Source organism: Helobdella robusta (assembly GCF_000326865.2).
Source record: "Helobdella robusta unplaced genomic scaffold HELROscaffold_24, whole genome shotgun sequence".
NCBI lineage: Eukaryota > Metazoa > Annelida > Clitellata > Rhynchobdellida > Glossiphoniidae > Helobdella > Helobdella robusta.
In genome coordinates, this window is record NW_008704261.1 from 2,396,838 (window position 1) to 2,419,681 (window position 22,844).

Sequence of the window (22,844 nt, forward strand, 5' to 3'; positions counted from 1 at the left end):
GCTACAAACCTATTAACGCAAAACATTCGGTAGAATTTATAGAATATTGTAAAAAATGATGGTCTATTACCAACATATATATATATATATATATATATATATATATATATATATATATATATATATATATAATACACACATTTCTTATATTTTTCATATATATCCAATCTTCCTTACTTTATCTACTTTTAATTTTGGGGTACCTCAGGATTCTATCCTTGGCCCTTTTCTGTTTATACTCTATACTTCTTAACTACCTCGTATAATTAAAAATTTGTCTTTTACTAGTCAACTAGATGCTGATGATTTTTATACTTCTTTTCTTCCATGTAATCTCAATAGTGTTTTTCATAATATGTATATCTTTAGTCTTTTTTCAATTATCGCTTGGTCTGACTCAATGTGTCTTAAATTTAATCCTTCTAATTTTGAATTAATTTGTTTTAATAAATCTAAACACTCTATTACTATTCCTCCTATTATCTTACCTCATTCTAAAACTCTTGATGTTTCTCACAAGTTTCGTAGTTTAGGCTTTATTTTTGATTCTAGTATGTCTCTTTCTTCTCAGATTAATATTGTTGCTAGAAGTTTTTTCTTTCATCTACGTAAAATAAAAAAACTTTTGGATTTTCTTGACGATCATACTCTTCTCCTTCTTGTTACTTCTTTAGTTTTATCTATGATTGATTATTGTAACTAGCTCTACTATTGTAAAAATATATTAAAGTTAATATATCAAAAACATTAAACGGCTTGAATCATTTTTTATTCAAATTGCAGTGAATTCAAAATAAAAAAAATTAAACTTATCAGCCAAGACCAAAAAATTCAATTAGAACATTAATAATTTGATATTATACAAACACCACTTTGTTTACGCAACAAAGCTTAACACCGTTTTTGTTACTTTTAATCCGTTAGCGGTTTATTTTATAAGTACATCAGTTGAAGAAACTTTAAAAAATAATATGCATCATCAAACACACTTTTACTCGCCATCAAGACTTCAATAAAGAATAAAGTTGGCAAATATATGAACAAAAAAAAGTAAAATCATGTAAACGTAACTTGCATCATAAACGTATATGTATATATATACACAACTTAGTTCTGTGTGCACCTATTGATCCAACACAACCTTGCATTGTGGTCATGATAGTGCAGTGGTGCAACATAAAGATACTCTGCTCGACAGAACTAACACCTGGGACCAACTCCTCTAGTGGTGAACAAAAGAGTTTGCTTGTTCTTTTTCTTCTTATTTTTCTTCATTCCACCATCTTCTCCGTCTAATCATAAATAATTTAAATTACTGTTTTGACAAGCATGCCCACATGTACGCCACTAACAAGTCTAACTCAATCGAAAATCTAATATTACGATAAAGTACAGTCGGACCCCAGTTCAAGAAAAAATTCGTTTTATATTTCGTTACATGAAATTTGTTTGGGGAAAAAATTCTATATTGCCTAAAAGATGTTTATATGCTATGTATTTGCTAAAAACAACCCTCGGATCATATATTTTGATAATAGAAAGTAATATGGTTTACTCGACATCGTGTTGTGGATTTTTCAATCACTAAATTGTTCGTTATAAACTAATGTTTTTGCTCGTTTCCCTTCGATAACGCAATAATAAATTTTTTCTGTCAATGTTTTTTAAAATTTGCGAAAGATTTCGTTGCTGTATTACAGTTCATTTTACAATTTACTATGAATTCAACAAATTTTCATCGTCGTCGCCATAGTAACCGATTTTAATTTCAAATTTCAACGCTTTTCTTTCATCTACAAATCATCAATAATTTTAATTATGACAACAATACAACAAACGTCATCATAATCAAGTTTTTCAATGCTACTTGTTTAGTCCATCTCGCAATTTGTTGCTTTTGTCAAATAATTGTCGCTATGACAACATAAACAACGGACTCGCGAAGAACTTCTTGGTTTTTTACCACCCAAAATTCTCTCAGCATTCCTCGAACATGTAGAAAAATCATGTTTCAATTAAATATTTGGAACTCGCGTTTGACACGTTCATCAATCTACAATAACCTTTCGGATCTGAGAAAAAGACCCAGCGTTAACAAACGCTTGGCCAAATTAAAATGTGGCCTTGCAAATGCAAGGTCCGCTGTCAACAAGGCCGCTCTTCTGAACGACGTCATATGTGAGGAAAAAATTGACATTCTCGCCGTCACCGAAACCTGGATACCATCCGATGCCCCACGGGTATTTTAACAAAGTTTGGCTCCCTTGGGTTACGCAGATTGTCATTCTCATCGTGGTACTTCCAGTGAAAAACGTGGTGGCGGCTTGGCTGTTGTGTACAAAAACTTACTGAGGACAACACCCATCAACAATAAATAGTACAATTTTTTGTAATTTTGAAAGCCTATCAGTAAAATTCAACACATTTTCGTCGTCATTCATTATCTCATCAATTTAATGGCCACCCGGTCCTGTTTTAACAGGCTTTCATGATGAATTTACCTATCATCTAGATTTCACCATTGGCCATAATCTACCGTTTATCATCTGCGGCGACTTCAACGCACCAGCACCTCTCTTGGGTATTGATCATCACCTGTCTTCGTTATTAGAATCCTTCAATCTCACTCAACACGTCAGCTCCTCTACACATGTACATGGCAATTTGTTGGACCTCGTAATCACTCATACCAACAACAACAGCATTGTAGATAATGTTGTTGCCAATGATTGCGTTTTTTCAGATCACAACATTGTGTGCTTCAACTCAACGCTCTTCAAACCATCATCGACAATCATCTATAACTGCCGTCGCAGCTTTCGTCGTTTAAATTACACGACATTCGAAAATGATTTAAACAGAGCATTTAATGATTTGCTCTCACAAGATTTGGAAGTCTATGAGTTTGCGTCAGTTTTAAACAAAACTTAAAATGACATCGTCAACAAACACGCACCAATCAAGCATTACCTGTTTCGTGAAAGCTCCCACCCCCGTTGTGCTTTATCCCAAAAAGCAATAGCAGCTAAAATTGTCGTTGTATGGAGCGTGTTGAACCGCACATCCCTAATCTAAGCATGTGACAACTTACTATATATAGCTTCAACACAGACAACAGCCCTTCTTCTTCTTGCGACATTTTACGATCGAACTTCTCTTTGTCTAATTGCATTGCCGAACACGTTTTCATTTATTTTGTATTGCGCAAATAAATACGTTATAAACATTCTAACTTGTTGTTTCTAATATCTAAAGAAACTCGCAACAAGCGTCACTACAAACATGAAAAATCAGCGCTCAACTTGTCAACTACAAAAAATGCTAAACGTGCTGCTCGTGATGCATTATGAGGTCTAGGATCGATTCTATTGAGAACACTCTCAACAACAGCAGCAACTCTCGTGATCTCTGGCGATTTCTTAACAACATTCTTTACAAACGCTCAGATCATCATTTTTCTGATGCTGAATCTCTTACTCTTATATCTTCTTTTGCTAACTTTTTCAAGGACAAAATAAATTCTATTCATCAATCTATTGCCACAATAATTGCTTCTTCTAACATTCCTTCTTCAAACCATAGATCTCTTTCTTCCTCTCTTTTTTCTTCTTTTTCAGCTGTCACCTCAGAAGAATTTCTAAAGCTCATCAACTCTTTGCCCAACAAAACCTCTCCACTTGACATTATTCCAGTTTTTATCCTTAAAAAATTTTCTAATTTTTTTACTCCATTACTTTCTAAGCTCTGCAATTTTTTCTAGAAAACTCCATTTTTTCCACTTCTTTTAAGGTAGTTCAAATTCTACCTTTACTGAAAAAATCTAACCTTGATACATCTGATCCTTCTAATTACCGTCCTATATCCAACCTTTCAACCTTCTCTAAATTACTTGAACGCATTGTCTTGAACAAGATTCTCACTCATATTACTTCATCTTCTAATTTTTCTCCTTTTCAATCTGCTTACAGAAAATATTATTCTACAGAAACAGCCCTCTTCATATTTACGACCAGCTTGCTTACATATGTAGAAATCAGCCTGGATCTTTCAGCAGCTTTTGATACCATTAATCATCAGATGCTTATTGACAGACTTGAGGCCTTATCTGCCTTATCCTGGATTCAATCTTATCATTTTAATCGTTTTCAATATATTAAACTTGGCTCCCACTCTTCTTCTAGCTTCACCTTATCTACTGGAGTTCCCCAAGGACCTGTCCTTGGTCCCATTCTTTTCACTACTTATACCTCTCCAATTTCTAATATCATTAAAATTTTTGGCTTACTCTTTCATCAATACGCTGACAATACACGTATAATAGCTAAAATTCCTACACCTATAATCATATATCCCAGCTTGACAACTTAAATGCATGTACTAAGGCCATAAACAATTGGCATTTATCAAACTTTCTTCAGCTAATCCCCCACAAATCTGAAGTAATGTTTCTTGGCACTCCGCAACAGCTTATCAAATTTTCCCCCCATCACACGTTTTATTGGCTGATTCTTTTCTCTCCTCAATCTCTAAACTTAACTTTTGACTTTTCTCTATCTTTTAATTCTCGTGTTTTAGCTTAGATAAAATCATGTAACTATTATACGTGAACTATTCGTCATATTCGTAATTTTCTCACTGAAGATAATGCTTCTGCACTGACTCGATGTCTCGTACTATCACGTTTAGATTATTGTAATTCTCTTCTCTACGGTCTTCCTTCTTACCTTTTAACTTTACTTCAAAGAGCTCAAGATTGAGTTGCAAAAGTTGTTTTAAATATCAGTAATTTATCTTCCAGCACAGATTCACTCATTCACCTACATTGGCTACCAGTACGTCAATGCATTATATTTAAAGTCGCCGTCCTCGTGCACAAGTTACTTATTACATCTCAACCTTCATCAACTTATATAGCGTCGTTCATCAACTCGTCAACTTCGTTCGTCTTCATATACTCAGTTGCATCAACCTGTCAGCAATTCATCAGTTGTCAACAAATGTTTTACGTACAGCTCTCCTTCCATATGGAATGGTTTGTCCTCCGTTATTTGTCAACAATCAACCATCAAACTTTTTAGGAAACGATTAAAGAACTTTTTGTTTATTCAGGCCTAAGGAAAGGTCAAAAGTCATTGTTTATCCAAGCGTCCCTGAAGCAATGCATAGGACGCGATATAAATTAATAATAATAATAATACATGGTATAATTGTAAAAATTAAAATTTTAGAAGTGAAATTTATTTTTGTTTTATGCAATGATGATTCCAAATTCCACTGGAATTATATCGAGGTAAAATTAGCAAAAATTACTAGAATAAAAGAACTTGAAACAATAAACATGGTTCTAAGTTTATATCAGTTCATAGAATGTTTGCTGGTCGGATATTTCCTTTAACTTTTATAAATTTTGTTCGTTTCAGAGAAATTATTTTCATTGTATAGAAACCGTTTTATTCATAAAATTCCAAGGAACATAAAAAATTTGTAATATAGAATTTTTTGCTGTTCGTTATAAGGAGATCCGACTGTATATAATATGTTCACTAATTATTCATGTTAAAAAAAATTTTCATCATGTATAGACAAAAAAGTTACTAAAATTTGTTACCAAAAACAAAATGAATCACATCTATTTTTAAGCAAATTATGGAGGCCGCTTACTTGAGCACCTATCGTGATCATAGTGATGATGATCTGACTGCTTGCCTGACATTTCCATGTTTCTCAACTTTTCCTCAATCCCCTCACACCAGGTCACCTTGAAATCAGGAACCAAACTCACTCCACCGCACTCATCATCGTCGGCATCTTTATTTTTCACGTTAGTTTTTCCATGTTTGTCACTATTTTCTTGCATTGACGCCTTTGCTGTGCCAAATGGTTGCTGCTGTTTTGTTTTTCCCATCCTTATCATCTGCAAATATTAATAAGCAAGAAATAACGTCTACATTTAAAAAAATTTTCCAGTAAGGTTACAACAATCAAATAAATTTGAGCAGTGTAGATAGAACAGGACGAACCCTTAAGAAAGGTTTTACAAATTCAAATAGAAATAGCAAAATGTTTCAACAGATAAAAAAACAACAAACCAACATGAAAACTGAAGTAAAGGGAACAATACAAAGGAATGTGAAACATTACGTATATTGCAGACCTGAGCAAATGACATTGGACTATTATTCTGCCTCATAACTTCATCTGCAACTTTTGCAGGGCCACAAAATTCAGCATCAGCATTAAACTCATTATCATGATGATCATTTCCTGATGATGATGAAGAAGTTTCTGATATTTTCATCGTTCTCACGTCTTTTCTATAATCTGACCTGACAATCTGTGCAGTTGGATCTGTGTAAGTCGTCAATGTTTATTATCAACCACCTCTAGATAAAAATTCAATGAAATAAGTAAAAAATTAAAAAATAATTCAATACAAACATTCTGATAATTATTTCTTCAAAATTTACTGTTACGTTAAATTTCATAAACATAAACTGATATATTTTATTTGCCTTTATGTCATGAAAACGAAAGAGAAACACTACTAAGACAATCTCACCAATTCCCAACTTCCTGTTTTCCTCCCTCTGAATTCGTGCTGCCATCTTGCAATCCCTCTTCATCTTTCTCTTCCTCTCTGCCTCCCTACTTTTCCTCACTTCCTCAAACACATCATAAGCATCTTTCGAAATAATTGGAGGTCGAAGATCAAGTTCCACTAACTTGAATTCACATGAGAGTGGCAGGTGGTTGAGGTAGCGAAGTCTGTCTCTCCATAACTGCAGGTGTACAATTGATATAACAGTGTGTGACTCTACACCAAAACTGAATGCATTAAAGTATCTTAAACAAGCATCCTACAGATCATTAAGGAAAATCCAAATGACAGACACACACAGCAGAAACACATGCACACCTCATCCATGGACCTCTCTTCTACTTCTAAGATGTTGGCAACAATTTCATCAGGACATCGTGAGAGTGTGAGAAAGTCTTGTTTCAATGATTTCACATTAAGTGCATGCATGTATATGTGCTGACCATCAGCAGCTGTTCGTTGAAAATGTTTAAATTTATCAGTACATCGATTATCATGTGATTGAAATGTTCAAAAGACAAGCAGTCACTAATTTTTCCGTTATTCTCCTACACCGTTCTCTCAACATTCCAAATCCATTAACGAAATCAAATTTAATGTAATGTTAATTAGGCAAACCAAACTGATATAACAATTATAATTAATTAAAAACTATACTAAAACGAAATGTCTCAGTGACAATATGACATGATTAATTGTTAATTGTAATTAATCAGTGCTCAATTAAGCTTGGTCCATCAAGAGTGAGCAATGTGATTAATCAAGTTTGATCAATTAATTTTTTTAAATATTTTCAAATAAACCTTGGTAAAAGTGCAATACATTTCTCTCTTCATCATTATCTACTCTGTCAGTCACCTTCAACATTTTCTCATCCTGCTTTTTGGCAACACAACCGACATCATTTTTAATTTCATCATTATCATCATTTTGGCAATCTTCTGCTAAATCATCAAAATTTTTAATTAATTTTTTATGTTTATAATCCTCATTAATTGCTGCAGAAAGAACGAAACCACCACCAGCATCATCGTCATTGTCGTCTTCTTCATCTTCCCTTTCTTTATCATCCTCTCCAGCATCGTTACCACCGACCAATTCATGCCCACCGACTGCCTCATCATCATCAAATGCTGACACATAGAATTTGACACTGGCACATGACTGTGAATTGACTTGTGCACCAATGTCATCATCGCCATCTTTTTTAATCAATGTATCAAGCTTTTTTAAAACGGTTTTGGCATCTGATGGTAGTTCGGGTGATAACAGACAAGGTGGAGATGAAGACGATCCAATCCAGTCCATTCTCTGTTTCTCTAACTTCTCCAGAGCCAGTTTGATGAAACATGATTCCAAATTCTGCAAGGGATAATTTGGAGGATGTAAACACGGAAGGGTGGAGATGATGATCAGAATAGCAGCAACTGGAATTAATTATATAGCAATAACGAAAATGACCAACATTTTCAGTCTCTTCGTTCAGCACTTCCAACAACTCCACTCTTTCTTTCATCATCATATCACTGATGTAGTCATCATCAGATGTCAACAATTTGGCATACAGGGACTGCTTCAAATCTACACGTTCAAATTAGAAAAATTATTTAAGAAACCATTTCAGTAACTTTGTTCATGATAATGTAATTGTACACCATCCGAATCATTACATTTAATAGAATCACAGAGCTGGTTTAATGGAAAAATAAAGTGTTCAACTCGTCAGACATGGAAACAAACCTCTGACAGATCTCAGATGTCCAACATTATGGATCCATTGAGACTTTGGTACAACGGTCAACTGACCTCTTAACTTCTTCATCAATTTCATTGTAATCTGCATTCCTGCTTCATACTTGGTCACCAATGTTGCCTGGACACTGTGTGTGCATGTGTGTTTGTTTATGAGTGATGTACATGCATTTCAAACCATCCAAAGCAATTTAAAGAGCACAAAGGTAATTTTTATTTCATTATCCTCACTGCTTTGTTAAAAACTATACCCTCCCACCAGTTAAAGCAACACAATACAAAAAAAATTACATCTACAAAATAATAATAGTAAAAACATCCTGAAGGTCATGTGGTGACCAGCAAACCTTTTGAGATCATTAGAGTGCACAGCATCCGAGCAGATGGGGCACTTCCTCCATGATTTGTCATCCAGGGACAAGTAGTGCAGAATGCACGGCCAGCAATATATGTGCCCACATCGAGTTATCTTGGCTGGTCAGTTTTAAGATAATTTATTTTTAGATTAAGTACAAATCAACAAAAACATAAGAGTGTTTTAACTTGAAGAAATCAAACAAGTTAATTTTGTTCCTTAATCACAAAACCCAGAGTAGCGTATAACCACAAAATAAAGAAACTGTTCATTTATAATCCAAATTTGTCATGCCAGTTGGTCACATGTGGTAGCAAATTTTTTGGGCTAAAGTTATGCAAAATTGAACTGGCAGAAACTAGAAGATATAATAATCGATCGAATTGAATGGAGAACAAGTGGGATGGTAAAGAAACTTGCAAGTCGTTAAAGTGAGTTGATTGATGACTGACAGACTTGAAGATTATACAATCATCACTTTTTGAAAAAAGAAAAGAATTTTTTGATCAGAAAACATGGCACTCAACTCAACATCAAGCTGAGAATAATCAATATGCCTGAGTAATTCCAGTTTTAACGTAAGCTTGTAAAGACTGAAAAATTAGAAATACATTTACAACAAACTAGTTGTCACAAGAAATAAATGTCAGGCCACATGCACCACATAACAAATGGAAAAAACAGAAGCCAAGCTTGACAGCCATCACTTTTAACTGATGTCATTAAAGAAATGAACTAGACAGGGTATATGAAATTATTAAATGGGGGAAGACCCAAATTTTCAACTGTAAGCTTAGAAGGGAAAGTGCCTTAGCATGACGAAAAAGATGGATTACAAGAGAATCTAAATACAACTTCTCTTCCTTATCAAACAGTCTCCCCTTCAACATGGAGTCTTTGTTACATCACATGTTCCATGCCCTAATCCAGTTACCATGTACCAACCTCCTCCAGTCCCCATGATAAAAAAATTAATATTTCAATAATGAATTACCAGCTTTTGGAGGGTACAAACAGATGGGGCAGTAAGGAGCTTCATGCACTGTTAATTTCTGCCAACGTGAATTGTTTTCAATAAAAAAACACATTTAATCATCTTAGAGTAATTATCATCATAAAAAAAACAACAACAAAAGCAACGTTATACAAGTGCCTATATAAAATTGTCAGCGTTAGTTCAATATCACGATCAAAATTCTGCACTTCATTAATGTTATTTTCATTTAAAACACAATTCAAATTTTTTTACCATAACAATTTCATCAGGAAAAACATTAAGTTACCCAAGCAATGAAAATAGTTTGGTATATAGATGTGATCAAGAAATAAGCTTGAATTAGAACGAACCACTTGTTGTATGAGCTCCCATTGAGCCAGTGCATCAGGGTCAACAGAGTGCACGCCATAATCACCATCGGACTTCACCACAAACTGACAACTGATAATTTTTTTCAACATATGATTAATTCTTCAATCACTTTAAATTTCAACTTAAAGACAATGCAATTATCATTTGATGAAAACAAAGGTGAGTGGGATCAATGACAACAAGGGTTAGATTTAAGTAATAAAGCAATACCAGTTTCATTTTGCGAAGTCAAACAGCAACAAACACTAGATATTTGATGCCACAGAATCTTCAGAAAAAAGTGTCAACTGATGTAAATTGAAAAAATATTTTAATCCAACTGCACATTCAGCGTTAGATGTCATTAGAAAAAGCAATGGTAGAAGGGGGATTGATAAAAATTGGTGAGCAGAAATGCATGCCTAAGTGCACGAGCAGGCAAGCAATCTCTTACTAATTATTATTTCTTAGAAGAAATAATAATTAAAATTAATAGAATAAATTAGGTATCATAATTGGAGAATAATAATTTAAAATTATATTTTGTGAAAACTTGTGTGTTTATTTTGAAACATTTAAAAGTTATACAATGATGAACGATAGAAAGCAATGCACAGACTTGGCCTGCAGAAATCTTTCCTTGTTGAAAAAGCCTTTTTTCTTATAGCATTGTGACTTGTTACTGCCACTTTTCTTGGAGTTGCCATAACGATAGTTGTCATGGTAACCACTGTATCCTTGTTTCCGTGAACTCCTGTGAGAATCATCATAATGAAAGTTGATCATGTGATTGAGGTTCCTGGCAGATGCTGATTTTCTGTTAAAGAATTCATCACCGCCACCACATGCACCCTCGTCTTGCACCTCTGCCTCATAAGTTATACCATCATCCACATTTGAAATATTGCTAACACTTTCAAATGCTGTTTTTTTCTGTCTCTGGATCAAGTAAGTAAATAAGCTAATTACCAAACCACTGTATTTGAAAGCCATTGATAAAAACACACACAAAAATAGAGCAAATATCACACATAGCAATAATAAAAAATCTAAAAAGAAAAGGAGAAATCGTGAGTGCAGGCCAGGCCAGGCCCACATCTCACATCCAGGTAATATAACCAAATAAAAATAATAACCCAGTTTAATATTAGATAGGGAAATTTATTTTAAAAGTAAAGTTTACCAGCTGAGTAGGTAGTTTACTTACTAGCATGGTTAATATTTAACATCACCACAAAATTAATAAACTGATCACCTCCTCTTTTTGGCAAGTTACATAATTTTTTGGCTGTCTCTGTTTATTGTCTTGAAATCTTCCTGAAAATCTGGACAAGTTATTTCTTTTGTTGCTTTCAAAATTTTGTGGTTGGCGACTTCCAAGGCTATCCCTTTTTGAAATCACATTGCTGTTCTTGTTAGAAGATGCATCTTAGTGAGAGAAAATTTAACATTTACCATTTAATATTTTAACAATATTATGATGTATAGCACTATATTAATATTAATACTGCATTAAAGTATTCTTTTACAAGCATAACATTATAAATGTGCATGAACACATTCGTTACATTTATGTTCTGTGTAACTGCTTGAACATTTATTTTGTTCATGGCCAGTGAAGGGACAGTATCTAGATTAGGTCAGCCATCTTATTTTCAATTTTATTATATTTTCCAGCCAAATCTAGTTCTTATTAAAAAGTCTTATCCAGTCTAGTCCTAAAACAATATGGCTGAGTTTTGCAAAAGAAAGGTGTTGATTTCAGAATTTCATGGCCTGTCTGACATGAAATCATAGAAGAATAAATGCTTTCAAATGATGAGCACTTTGATTTTGTAACATTATAATATAATTTGTAATTAAATAAGAAATTATGTAAATAAAATCAATAGATTAACTTGGTCACAAATCTGCAAGGCTAACTTTTATCATATGCATTTATCATTAGAAAACATTTATTCTTTTATGATTTTATCTGTCAGGCAGGCCATGAAGTTCTGAAATCAACACCTTTCGTTTACAAAACTCAGCCCCATTGTTTTAGGACTAGACTGGATAAGACTTTAACCACTTGTTTACAAAACTCTAGTAGTCTATATTTAGCTCCATTGTTTTCACTAACTTTTAAACAAAAATATGTTATAGAATTTTCATTTTACAGACTGAATTTGAAGTTGAGAAATGTTTAATTTTGTATTAAGAAAATATTCAACACCAGAAAGAGGAAAGGTCAATAAAAAAATAACACAACAATGCCTGTTATTGTGATCCATAATTAATTAATTAATTATTATTATATATGATAATATATTTATAACTTGAATAAAAAACAATGCAAATAAAAATAAAATACCACTTATTTTAGATGGGTTGGTTTGTCGTGAATACGCCAAAAACCTCTTGTCCATATTTTCCGGAGATGAGTTGTTTGGTTGTTGTATTGACATCCACTGAGTCGCTACTACTATTATTGTTATTGCTGTAATCAGAACAATCTACTGACCACCCTGTCAAACACCTGCTGCTGCTCTTTCTTAAGAAGATCAAGCCCTCCGCTATCTTAGCGTTAAACAAACAAATGAATCTTTTGTCGGAACGGTAACTCATGTTTAGCAAGCCATGTTCGCAAACTTCGAAATAAAATTAAACTGTTGTTGCAGCTTCAACCAACAGACTGTGCAGTAGTAAAATGAGAAAGAAGACGGAAATCGATAATGTAATTAAAGCTTGATGGCAGCGATTGAGGCCAACGATTGTGCGCCTCGTAATCACAGAGTTGCGAGCGAGATTAGGAGCGGACACTATCCAGGATGGGTCGACGTCAGCCGACTTTTCACTTCCGACGAGATCTTCAAAATGGCTGCTTCAAAAACAAATTCTTGTTTGGATGCCACTGCGCAATCTCTTCAATTCAAGAGTTGGATGGTGAGAAGGAAAAAGTTTAAAATATTATTTCGAATAAATTAAAATTATTTTTCGTTTAAAAATTGTTGCGATAAAGATGTAAAAATATAACTATAATCCGTAATAAATAAATGAATATATATGTATATATATATATATATATATACGTTGTATATAAACAATTTCTTATTTTAACGACATTCAGCAAACAAATTCTTATTTAATGAAGGAGTGCTAGTCGAAACATTAATGAAAATTTGGTTTTTTATTTACATATATATTAGTATACATAAATGTATAGCTTATACTATATATATATATATATATATATATATATATATATATATATATATATATTATAAATGTCATATATGCATACACAAATACATGCATACACACATACATACACACACGCACACACATAAATAAATAAATAAATACATGCATACATACATAAATACATGGTTAGAGACGAACACGTATTTAACAAGCATTGAAATAAACGCAAAAATGCTCAAACAATTATTACTTATAGTTTTGTTCGACAAACAAAATTAACTGAATAAATTGGATTGAAAAATAAATGAATCTATTTATTCTGAGTAAATTATTTAACTTAACAAATAATCATTGTTTTATATAGGTACGATGTATATTCGAACAGTATCTCAAAATTGAAAAACGTTGATGATAAATAATCATATATAATATTTATAAATGTTGTTATTATTCTTTCTCCTTGGATCATCCACATTCATCATCGAGTCACAAGAAGTTTTCAATCACTCGGCACCACAAAACTGGACGTTAGTTCTCAATGGGCACCTGAAAAACAGTTCCTTCAAAATAGGAGTTCCTTCTAGTAAGAATGATGCTACGGCAAGAAAACAACGACATCTTACCGACGACAACATTTTCTCGCCGCTTTCAAGTTTACAGAAACACGTGTCACGTGATAGCACTTCACCGCATACAATCGATAATGTTCAGAATGTTCAGTTTGTTGGAAAACATTATGACAATAATAGCAAAAACGAAGAAAAGACTAACAAAAAAAATGCTGAAACCAAATATAATACACCCTCCAAGCAAGTGCTGAAAAACATGCCTGCAGCACCTAAGTCGTTTTTAGAGGTTAGTCAGAGGACTGATATGATGCATTCATTAGCTCTCTGTTGACTGACAACTATTTTTGAATCGACGTTAAATCGATATTTAACTTAAATTTGTAAACCAAGGAATAATCATTCCATTAATTTTGTAAAAAATAATTTATTTATAAAATTAATAAAATAATATATATATATATATATCATCCAATATTGGATATATATATATATCATCCATCATATATATTATATATATATATATATATATATATATATATATGTTGGTAATAGACCATAATTTTTACAATATTCTATAAATTCTACCGAGTGTTTGGCGTTAATATGTTTGTAGTTCGTTTTTTCAATTTTTGTCACTAAAGTTTTTTGGTGAACGTTTAGTTTATTAAAATTCAAAATAAACTTATTTTCCGAATTCATGCTGCAAATAAGGCCATATTTCGATTCCGAATGAATCATCATCAGTGCTTTCTGCTGTTTATATAGGGAAATATTGACTTTGTGAAAATGAATTTAGATAAAGATTGACTTTGTCAAAGTGAACTTAGATGGAAATTAGGTGTCAGGTTTCTTTATTGACTGGTCATCTTCTTTGGTCTCCTTTTCTTCATCGATAGCATCATATTCTTCTTTGTCACTATTTACAATGCTAGTTTTTATTACTTTTTTGTTTTCGTTGTTGGTTAAGCGCCGGGTTGGAAGTGAGGTTGTCATTTTTTGTTGTATATTTATTTTTGGTTTATTGATGTCAATTAGGATTGCTTCTGCAATTTTAAGTTGCGTGTAGTTGCTGTTCTGGTATATTACTTTGGTGTTACTGTCGAAGATTTCACGGCTAATTGTGATTAAGTGTGTTGAGTCCAAATGAGATTTGATAGCACCACTCTGTTTATGCATCGTAAGCCTTCTAGTCAATGAGGTAGTAGGCTTACGATCGGCCCGTAAGCCTACCTTTATGATGAATTTTGATAACAACAATTTATTAAATTTTTATGATGAACTTAGATAATAATTCTATTTTCAATAAATTGAACAATTTTCAGAAAATTTTAGTAAAGGAAATTGAAAAGGCAAACTTTAAATTGATTATGCCAACAATTTGGTAGAATTCATACAATACTTTTTAAAATATGTTTTTTTTAAAATACACACACATACACAAGTATATACAATTATTATTATTATTATTAGATAATTTATATAGCGCCCTTTAATGCAACTCAAAGGCGCTGCTTTCGTCTGGTGGAATCATCGGGAAAAAAAACGTCTTCAAATCTTCTGAATAATTAAACCAGGTTGACGGAGGCTGTATGGTAGTGAGTTCCAAACTTGTGGACCAGCAACGACAAAATTCCTTTTGGCCACCATCAAATCTGTTTTTGGCACCGATAAAAATAACTGATCATCTGAGCGTAATTGCAAGTGATGAATAGTTTTCGTTTTGTATAAACACCTTCCGGACAAGTAACTTGGGCTTAAACCATTTAAACATTTGAAAACCATAACGGCAAGATTGAAGATGATTCTTTTTTTAACTGTGAGTCAATGGAAATTTCGTAGAGCATTACTGACATGGTCGTATTTTAACCCTCCAGAAACGATCTGAGCAGCATGATTTTGAGTTGACTGAAGTGGAGACGATTAAACAATTGATTTGATTTGAAACTCCTGATGCAGTAATCTAATTTTGAGTGAATGAATGCGTGAACCAAACATTTCAAGATGTCGTTATTGACTGATTTTTTTTATTTGTCTGAGTTTGCGAAAATAATAGGAAAAACATTGGCCTTGTACAATATTAACAAAAGAGGCCCTAATATATATATATATATATATATATATATATATATATATAAACAATATAAATAAACAATATATATTTATATATATATACAATATATATATATATATATATATATATATATATATGTATATATACAATATAATAAAACTTTGGAATAATACTTGAAACAGGAACCAGCTTTTTTAGGATTGGCGACTTTTGTGTTGTTTGGTCTGATGATATGCGCCATTGCAATCATTTTGAAATGGATGGATGTAGATTGTTGCTCAGCATTCGCTGATATCTTCATTGATGGTTCGCCTCTTTCGTTCATTCATTCATTTCTTTATTCATTCATTCGTTCGTTCATTCATTTATTCAGTTTATTTCATTAACTCATTCAGTCTCTTTTTCATACATTTATATTTGTTTCGTTTGTTCAATACACTCACTTTTGTCTAAATAAATATGTCTTTATGTGACATTTTACTTTGGTTGATTTTTATTTGTATGATTTTATACACTAAATTGAGCGGAATGTTCGTTTCTGTTATGCAACAAAAATGAAAAAAAAACTAATAACCTATAAAGGCACGTTACTGCCAATGCCCAAGATTTTTGTTGTTAAGTGGTCTTAGTAAACAGCATGAGAGCATTTATTATATAATCGGTACGTGAAAGTAGACGCAGTAGCAACATAGACAAGAACTCTGTTCATGTCTGCGACCCTCGTGGATGGTTTATGTTATGCATTGTAAGGTTTTGAAGAAAATATTTTTATTATGAAAATTTTTGATTATCTAATTAGAATTTTGTAATATCTTCTCAATTACTGTTTCATGCGTAAACCAAAACCAAATAGAGACTATTTTAGACAGTTTGATTCGCATCTATAATTTACTTATAGTTAAATGGACAGTTGCAAATCATTCATTCACACATTTGAAAGCAGCATGCACATTGAACGACAGATTCGGACGATCATCACTCGAACGTGGGAAGGTTGCACGACGACCCCTACCTGCACCGCATCATGATACCCCGCTACGACGATCTGCCCCCCAGTTACGATCAGGTCGTTCGCGACAGGACCACGCTGAACAAGTCCCAACAAACCAGCAGGATCGAAGACAGCGATGACAATGCAGTGACGGGAAGAAATAATTTGCGGCTAGACGCCACACACACGCATCGCGCTTTGCCTTCAAATTGTGACGTGCCAAGAGAAGAGAGCACGGGAGAAAGAAGAACAAAAAGCCAGCACGTTCACAATAGCAACGACGCTCCTCTTTCTAGCATCAACGGGAACAAAAATGATGAAAAGTTGATCAATTCAAAAAGAGGGACATTTTCTAACAAAATTTGGAAACATATGACCAAGTCCAAGTATGTTTATTCTGACGACGTAAGATCTACTTGATAATATGTATTTAAAAACATTGCTGCATACTAACGAAATTACGATCCTTCATATTAGCTTCAACAGAAATATTATTCTGTAACCACTATTTAAATTATTCGGTCACATCTTTTTTATATCACCTATGTTAAAATATTCAGATACTTCGTTTATTTAATGAACGTTCGATATGTATTTGATTCAGGCATGATGCGTACAAAATAGGCGAAAATAGTGACGTTTCGACTTTCAACAACTTCGGAAAAAACAGTAATGGCGCAAAGAACACGAACGACGACGACCTCAACAACTGCAGTTTCCATGGTTACGCCACCAATGAAGGTGCCTGTTTGAAAGATATTAGTAACGACCACACCATAGTTAACACGCACCAAGCAAATTTAGACCACACTGAAAAAACAAAAAGTAAACCTGAAAAAATTTTTGAAAAACGAAAACTAAAACCTGGGCAACCCAAACACGAGCATAAACAGCAAGATGGCCGGCAAAAACATCTTCAGCAACAAATGCAACCAATACTTCAATCGTTGGACATTTCGTCTCACACTGTCATCTGCTCGACTCCCCAATTTGTTAATTTAGGGTTCTTGCCACAAAATCAACCACTTCACCATTACGAGAGCCATTCACAATCCAAACAAGAACATCAGCACAAACATCAAGCTTCACAATTTGAACACACCGATATTGTACTCATTGATAAAAAAGCATGCACCGTGGTTGAGGGCGATCACGACGAGACAAAATTTACCGATGCTGCTCTGTTCACGACGATGAGCACACCAATAACTGCGGACAACGACTTGTCATTCCTCAGCAGGGGTTCCAACTGTCATTTCTCCACTCCATCTCGAGATTGCGCAATGAACACAATCTACATCGATGACACTAAAGCAGTTTTTTCCACACCGCTAACCAGCCTCACCTCTTTCAAAGTAGGTTCTTATTTAATACGATGTATCAATGTATTATATAGATCAGTGTTTCTCATAGTGAGCGATAGTCTTACTGGGGGGGTGGTGACAGGTTTTGACAAAATTTGAGAACTTTAGAAGTTTTATGTTTATGTATTGATTATTTTTTGTTGGGATTACGAAAATCATATTTTTGAACCAATTAAAATCTTTTTCCATGCTAACCTGGCGGATAGCCATCAACGTTATTGTCTATATGTAAATAAAGCTCAAAATCTTCCAGACGCAAGAAATGTATTTGTCTACAGAAGCAAATCCATTTGTTGTACCCTGGGTTGTAGTCAATTGTTTAACCATTTTTGCTTGAATTTCCATCATCGTATTTGTGCGAACGTGGATTAAGTGCTGTGACAACGCTGTAAATAAAAAAAAATTAACTTGGATGTTAATAAACTTGGAGATTTAAGATTGTTTTAAGTAAATTTGCGCCTGATATTAACAGTCTTATATAAAATCATCAAATTAACCCATCACATCAAATTCATTTATGTTCAATTGCTTGTTCGTTTTAACTTGGATTTAAAAATACTTTTTTTTGTAAAACCGTATTTTATTGTTTTTTTTTAAAACTTTAATAAGCAATTATATATTATATTTATATATATATATATATTATTATTATTATTATTATAATAAACATCAACTTACTAAGGGCACTAGAAAATTTGTTTTCCTAAAAGTGGGCGTTGGAAGAAATAAGTTTGAGAACCACTGATATAGATGTTTAACTTATTTGAATAAATAACAGTAAAAAAGATGAAGTAATGAAATTATTTTGTTGCCAACATTAAAGGTTGGTGCAAACAATTTGGAACAATGGCAGACTCACGCAGACTCAAATGTTAACCAGCCTCTCCAACAAACAACGACGAATAAGTCGAAATTTAAAAAAATCGCCTTTTCCTCGCGCGATAATATTGTAAGAATCGACGAAGAACACAACCCATTGCAAAACTGCAACGGCACCAACAACAATTGGAAGGAAAACGCAACTGCGCCGAAAGTCCTAAGTGCAACCTGCGATCAGCAAGTGGAAAATGTTGAATCAATCCACTACAAACACAATTTAATCATTGGTGTAAAAAACCTTAAACAAAATAATGGAAACAGATTCAACAATGACATCGGCGTTTATAACAACTGTAACATAGATAACGACATATGCAACAATATAAACGACCGCAAAAGCAACAACAACAACAACAGCAATGCTGACAACACAAGCCACAAAAAATCTGTTAAAAGCTTATTTATGAATATTAAAAAGAAAGAAACGCTCAAAAGGTTGGGCCGAGCCACAATTTACAATCCCCCAATAGACAATCCTTCAAATTATTATAACGAATTTTGTCCCGACAACAACGTTGATAATCGTCCAAACTGTCATCCTCACAAGTTTCACAAAGGAATTTCGCATATTTCAATCTTTAAAAAATAAAAATGCAACAAGTTCAAATATAATAATTTCTATATTTAAGTAAACTCCGCAAATAATTTCATTGCTATTTCACGTTTATTTTTGGTAAATATTTTTGTTGCATACACTAAAAGTTAATTTTATTACGTGTTTTACTCAACGGTTTTTTCATTTCCAAAAATACGATTCTACCAACGAGCGAACGAACAAACGAAACAATAATATCTATAATTGTTACACTGCACGTAAACTGCAGCAGGTAGAATTTGCTGGCAGCGTGCTTTCCGTTGGTGATTGATGAAAATTTTGATGAAAAATAATTTTTTCAATTAAGCTTGACCGTTATAAACGTATAACATATAAGCATACTTATCATAGCCATGCTTATGTTGTTGTACTAGTAGTGCCCTATCGTATTCTTCTTACAACTTTTATTGTAAAATGGAGCAGCAATGACGTCACACATCCATTATCAATTGAAATTAAAACAGAGACACTCCAAACAGAAGCAGTATGTGATCAAGTGATTGGTGAGAGCAGAAATATAAAAGTTATATACAGTATCGCAACACAAACGCTCTCAAGTCAACGTTTGGGCCATGTGTTATACTTCGATTCCTACACCTAATTTAATGACCACAACATTTGGAGTGTTAATTATTTTTAGTTCAAAAAATGTTTACATGAAATATGTCATATTGCAATATTTGGTATATATGGTGTTATATAACATGAATTTATCTTTATTTTAAAAAATTAAGAATAGTATATATGATACATTATATAATTTTTCTTTATATATGTAGAAATATATCTTTATGTTATTTCAGATAAAATAAATACATGCCAAAACATAAAATACTTAAGATTTTAAAATTTAGCTTCTTTTTTGCATTTCTAGTTCGGTTTCTTCTCACTCTGTCATTAACTTTTGAGTTTACTTTTAACTGCAGTATTTACAATTCTTTGATTGTATACTTCCTTTTGAAATTAGAATTTGTTGAAAATGGTTGGTTGTGTCACTCCGATTTTTAATCCAAATAATTTTCTCACAATCGTTTGAATTTACGATAAATTTAAACCATTTTAAATCGTATGTGTAGTTATTTGATTGCTTTTTATTTATATTTTCAATTTAATTTAATTTTCGTTGTTTTTTGTTTTCCCCTCAATAAATTAGGTGAACGTCCCTAAACAGAGAAAAACTTTTTGCCGAGGCAAAAAGTGTCGCAAGCACACTCTTCATAAGGTGACACAGTACAAAAAGGGAAAAGATTCATTGTTTGCTCAAGGTTCACAATTTAATTTTCTTTCTTTTGACTGTCGAAATATTTTGCCATTTATCATTTAATTGTTTTTTTTTATGGTAAATTAAATTTATTTTATAAAAATATAAACTTTATCAAAACATGTGGCAAAGCATAAGACAGGTTCTCTCACGCAAGAGTCCAAAAATTTAGGGCAGTTATTTTTTATTATTTATTTCAATTTTGTTGCCTGTTCATATCATTGCTGTTCTCTGAACCAAATACATAATCAATAGGAGTAAGGCAGTAAGCAAACTGTTTAGTAGTCTGGCAATCTTGTTTACATATTTTGATGTAGGCGACTTAAAAAAGGTGATTTTTTTTATTCCATTCAATTTGCTCAAAAAAGATCTGGTTATGGTCAGAGCTATAACATGTGCTAATTGCATGACAAATTTGACAATGAGATTCTATAAGGCCTGAGAAGACTGCATGACAAATCAGCGTTGAGATGCTATACTATAAGTATAAGGCATGATAGCCGTGCAACAAATTGTAGATATTTAGATGAAATAAAATAAATCGTAAAAATTGTGACATTATTAGATGATCAAATTAAAGGCCTGAGAACTGCACAACAAATTTGATGTTGAGATGCTATAAGACAAAAAACCTCATATCAACGACATGCTCATGCAATATAATGCATGGCGTTCTGATGATACAGTGTGGGAAAACTCAAAACTGCAATAAAGTCAACATTATCAATGGCATGAACTATAATAATCCGATGATCACTTGACTTTCTGATTATACAAGGCATGAGAATTGCACTAGTTGGAAGGTCTTCATCATCTGCTTTAGGTGTTTGTTCATCATTATAATTTTAGAAGCAGTGTTATTTAATTTGCTGGCAATATCAAGGCTTTGCTACACTTGGAGTTCTGACCAGATGACTACAGCCATTCAGTTTATAGCTTTCCTGTGCTAATTTTTTAAATAATTGATGTGTTTATTAAAATTAGTTTTTGATTGTTTTAGGTAAAAGGCGTTACGATCGAAAACAGTCAGGATATGGTGGTCAAACAAAACCTATTTTCCACAAAAAGGTTTTTTGATCATTTACAAATTAGAAAGATGTGTTTCTGTCAAATGTGTCACTTTTTTGGTCTTGGACATCTGCCCTCCTTAGTTTGGTTCCCCCAATAACCATTTAAAAGTTTCTTTGCACAAAGTACTCTAACAATCAGCTTTTGGGTCATTTACTTCATGTGTGTTTCCTCCTATGTATGCACGAGATATGCATTCATACATGCAGCGAAGCTATTTTCTGAACATACAGATGTGAGCCTCTGAGGGCTGTTTGTTTACATTTGCATGGAAGTGCACCATGCATATATATCAAAATATTTTATTTGGATGCATCTTGCCATTTACATTTACTTGAAAATGTAACCACTGCATTATTTGTTACCTGCTGCCTATCTGTGTGGGTAATAAATCTTTGTTGCATTCACTACCTGTTCATCTGGCTTATGAACAATTTCAATATTCATATTCTGAAAATGAACTTATGATTTTTTTTACCTTAGGCTAAAACAACAAAGAAGATAGTGTTGAAGATGGAATGCACTGAATGCAAGTACAGAAAACAACTTGCGATCAAGAGGTGCAAACATTTTGAATTGGGTGGTGACAAGAAGAAAAAGGTTTGTTATTTTTCTTTCTTCAATTACTATTTCACTTGAAAGTTTTTCGTCTTTTTATATACATATACATATGCATGGCTTTGTTGTGTTTGTGTATGACTTCTGAGCATTAGTAGGAATGTAATATACTGGTGTGGTGTGATGTGATTTTAACGCTGTTTAATGTTAAAATTTATTTCAATTTTTCAGGGCCAGATGATCCAGTTTTAA

The 22,844-nt window shown here is 32.9% G+C and overlaps 2 protein-coding genes across 2 annotated transcripts; one reads left to right on the forward strand and one right to left on the reverse strand.

Annotated features, from left to right (window-relative positions):
• Nucleotides 1-758: 758 nt before the first annotated feature.
• On the reverse strand, nt 759-11,482 carry HELRODRAFT_191771 (hypothetical protein). The gene is made up of 13 exons (XM_009019445.1): nt 11,309-11,482; nt 10,673-10,992; nt 10,053-10,143; nt 9,700-9,757; nt 8,698-8,824; nt 8,339-8,478; nt 8,064-8,179; nt 7,402-7,960; nt 6,917-7,050; nt 6,560-6,779; nt 6,155-6,348; nt 5,662-5,914; nt 759-1,292 (listed from the first exon to the last, which is right to left on the reverse strand). Exons 2-13 carry the CDS (start codon nt 10,837-10,839, stop codon nt 1,201-1,203), a joined length of 2,151 nt encoding a protein of 716 aa, XP_009017693.1. The 5' UTR covers nt 10,840-10,992; nt 11,309-11,482; the 3' UTR covers nt 759-1,200.
• Nucleotides 11,483-20,684: 9,202 nt separating this feature from the next.
• Nucleotides 20,685-22,844, forward strand: HELRODRAFT_157004 (hypothetical protein; the record flags this gene model as incomplete). Its single annotated transcript, XM_009019446.1, has 5 exons — nt 20,685-20,687; nt 20,859-20,970; nt 21,967-22,034; nt 22,518-22,634; nt 22,824-22,844. The coding sequence occupies 5 exons, from the start codon at nt 20,685-20,687 to the stop codon at nt 22,842-22,844; spliced, it is 321 nt and encodes a 106-aa protein (XP_009017694.1).

Excerpts from the sequence above, each read along its gene's own strand:
- HELRODRAFT_191771 (XM_009019445.1), bottom strand. The coding sequence starts at position 10,839 with ATGATCAACTTTCATTATGATGATTCTCACAGGAGTTCACGGAAACAA. Across the intron at positions 7,961-8,063 it reads TGAACGAAGAGACTGAAAAT|AATTTGGAATCATGTTTCAT; the intron begins GTTGGTCATTTT and ends TATCCCTTGCAG. Across the intron at positions 1,293-5,661 it reads TGATCACGATAGGTGCTCAA|ACGGAGAAGATGGTGGAATG; the intron begins GTAAGCGGCCTC and ends ATTTATGATTAG.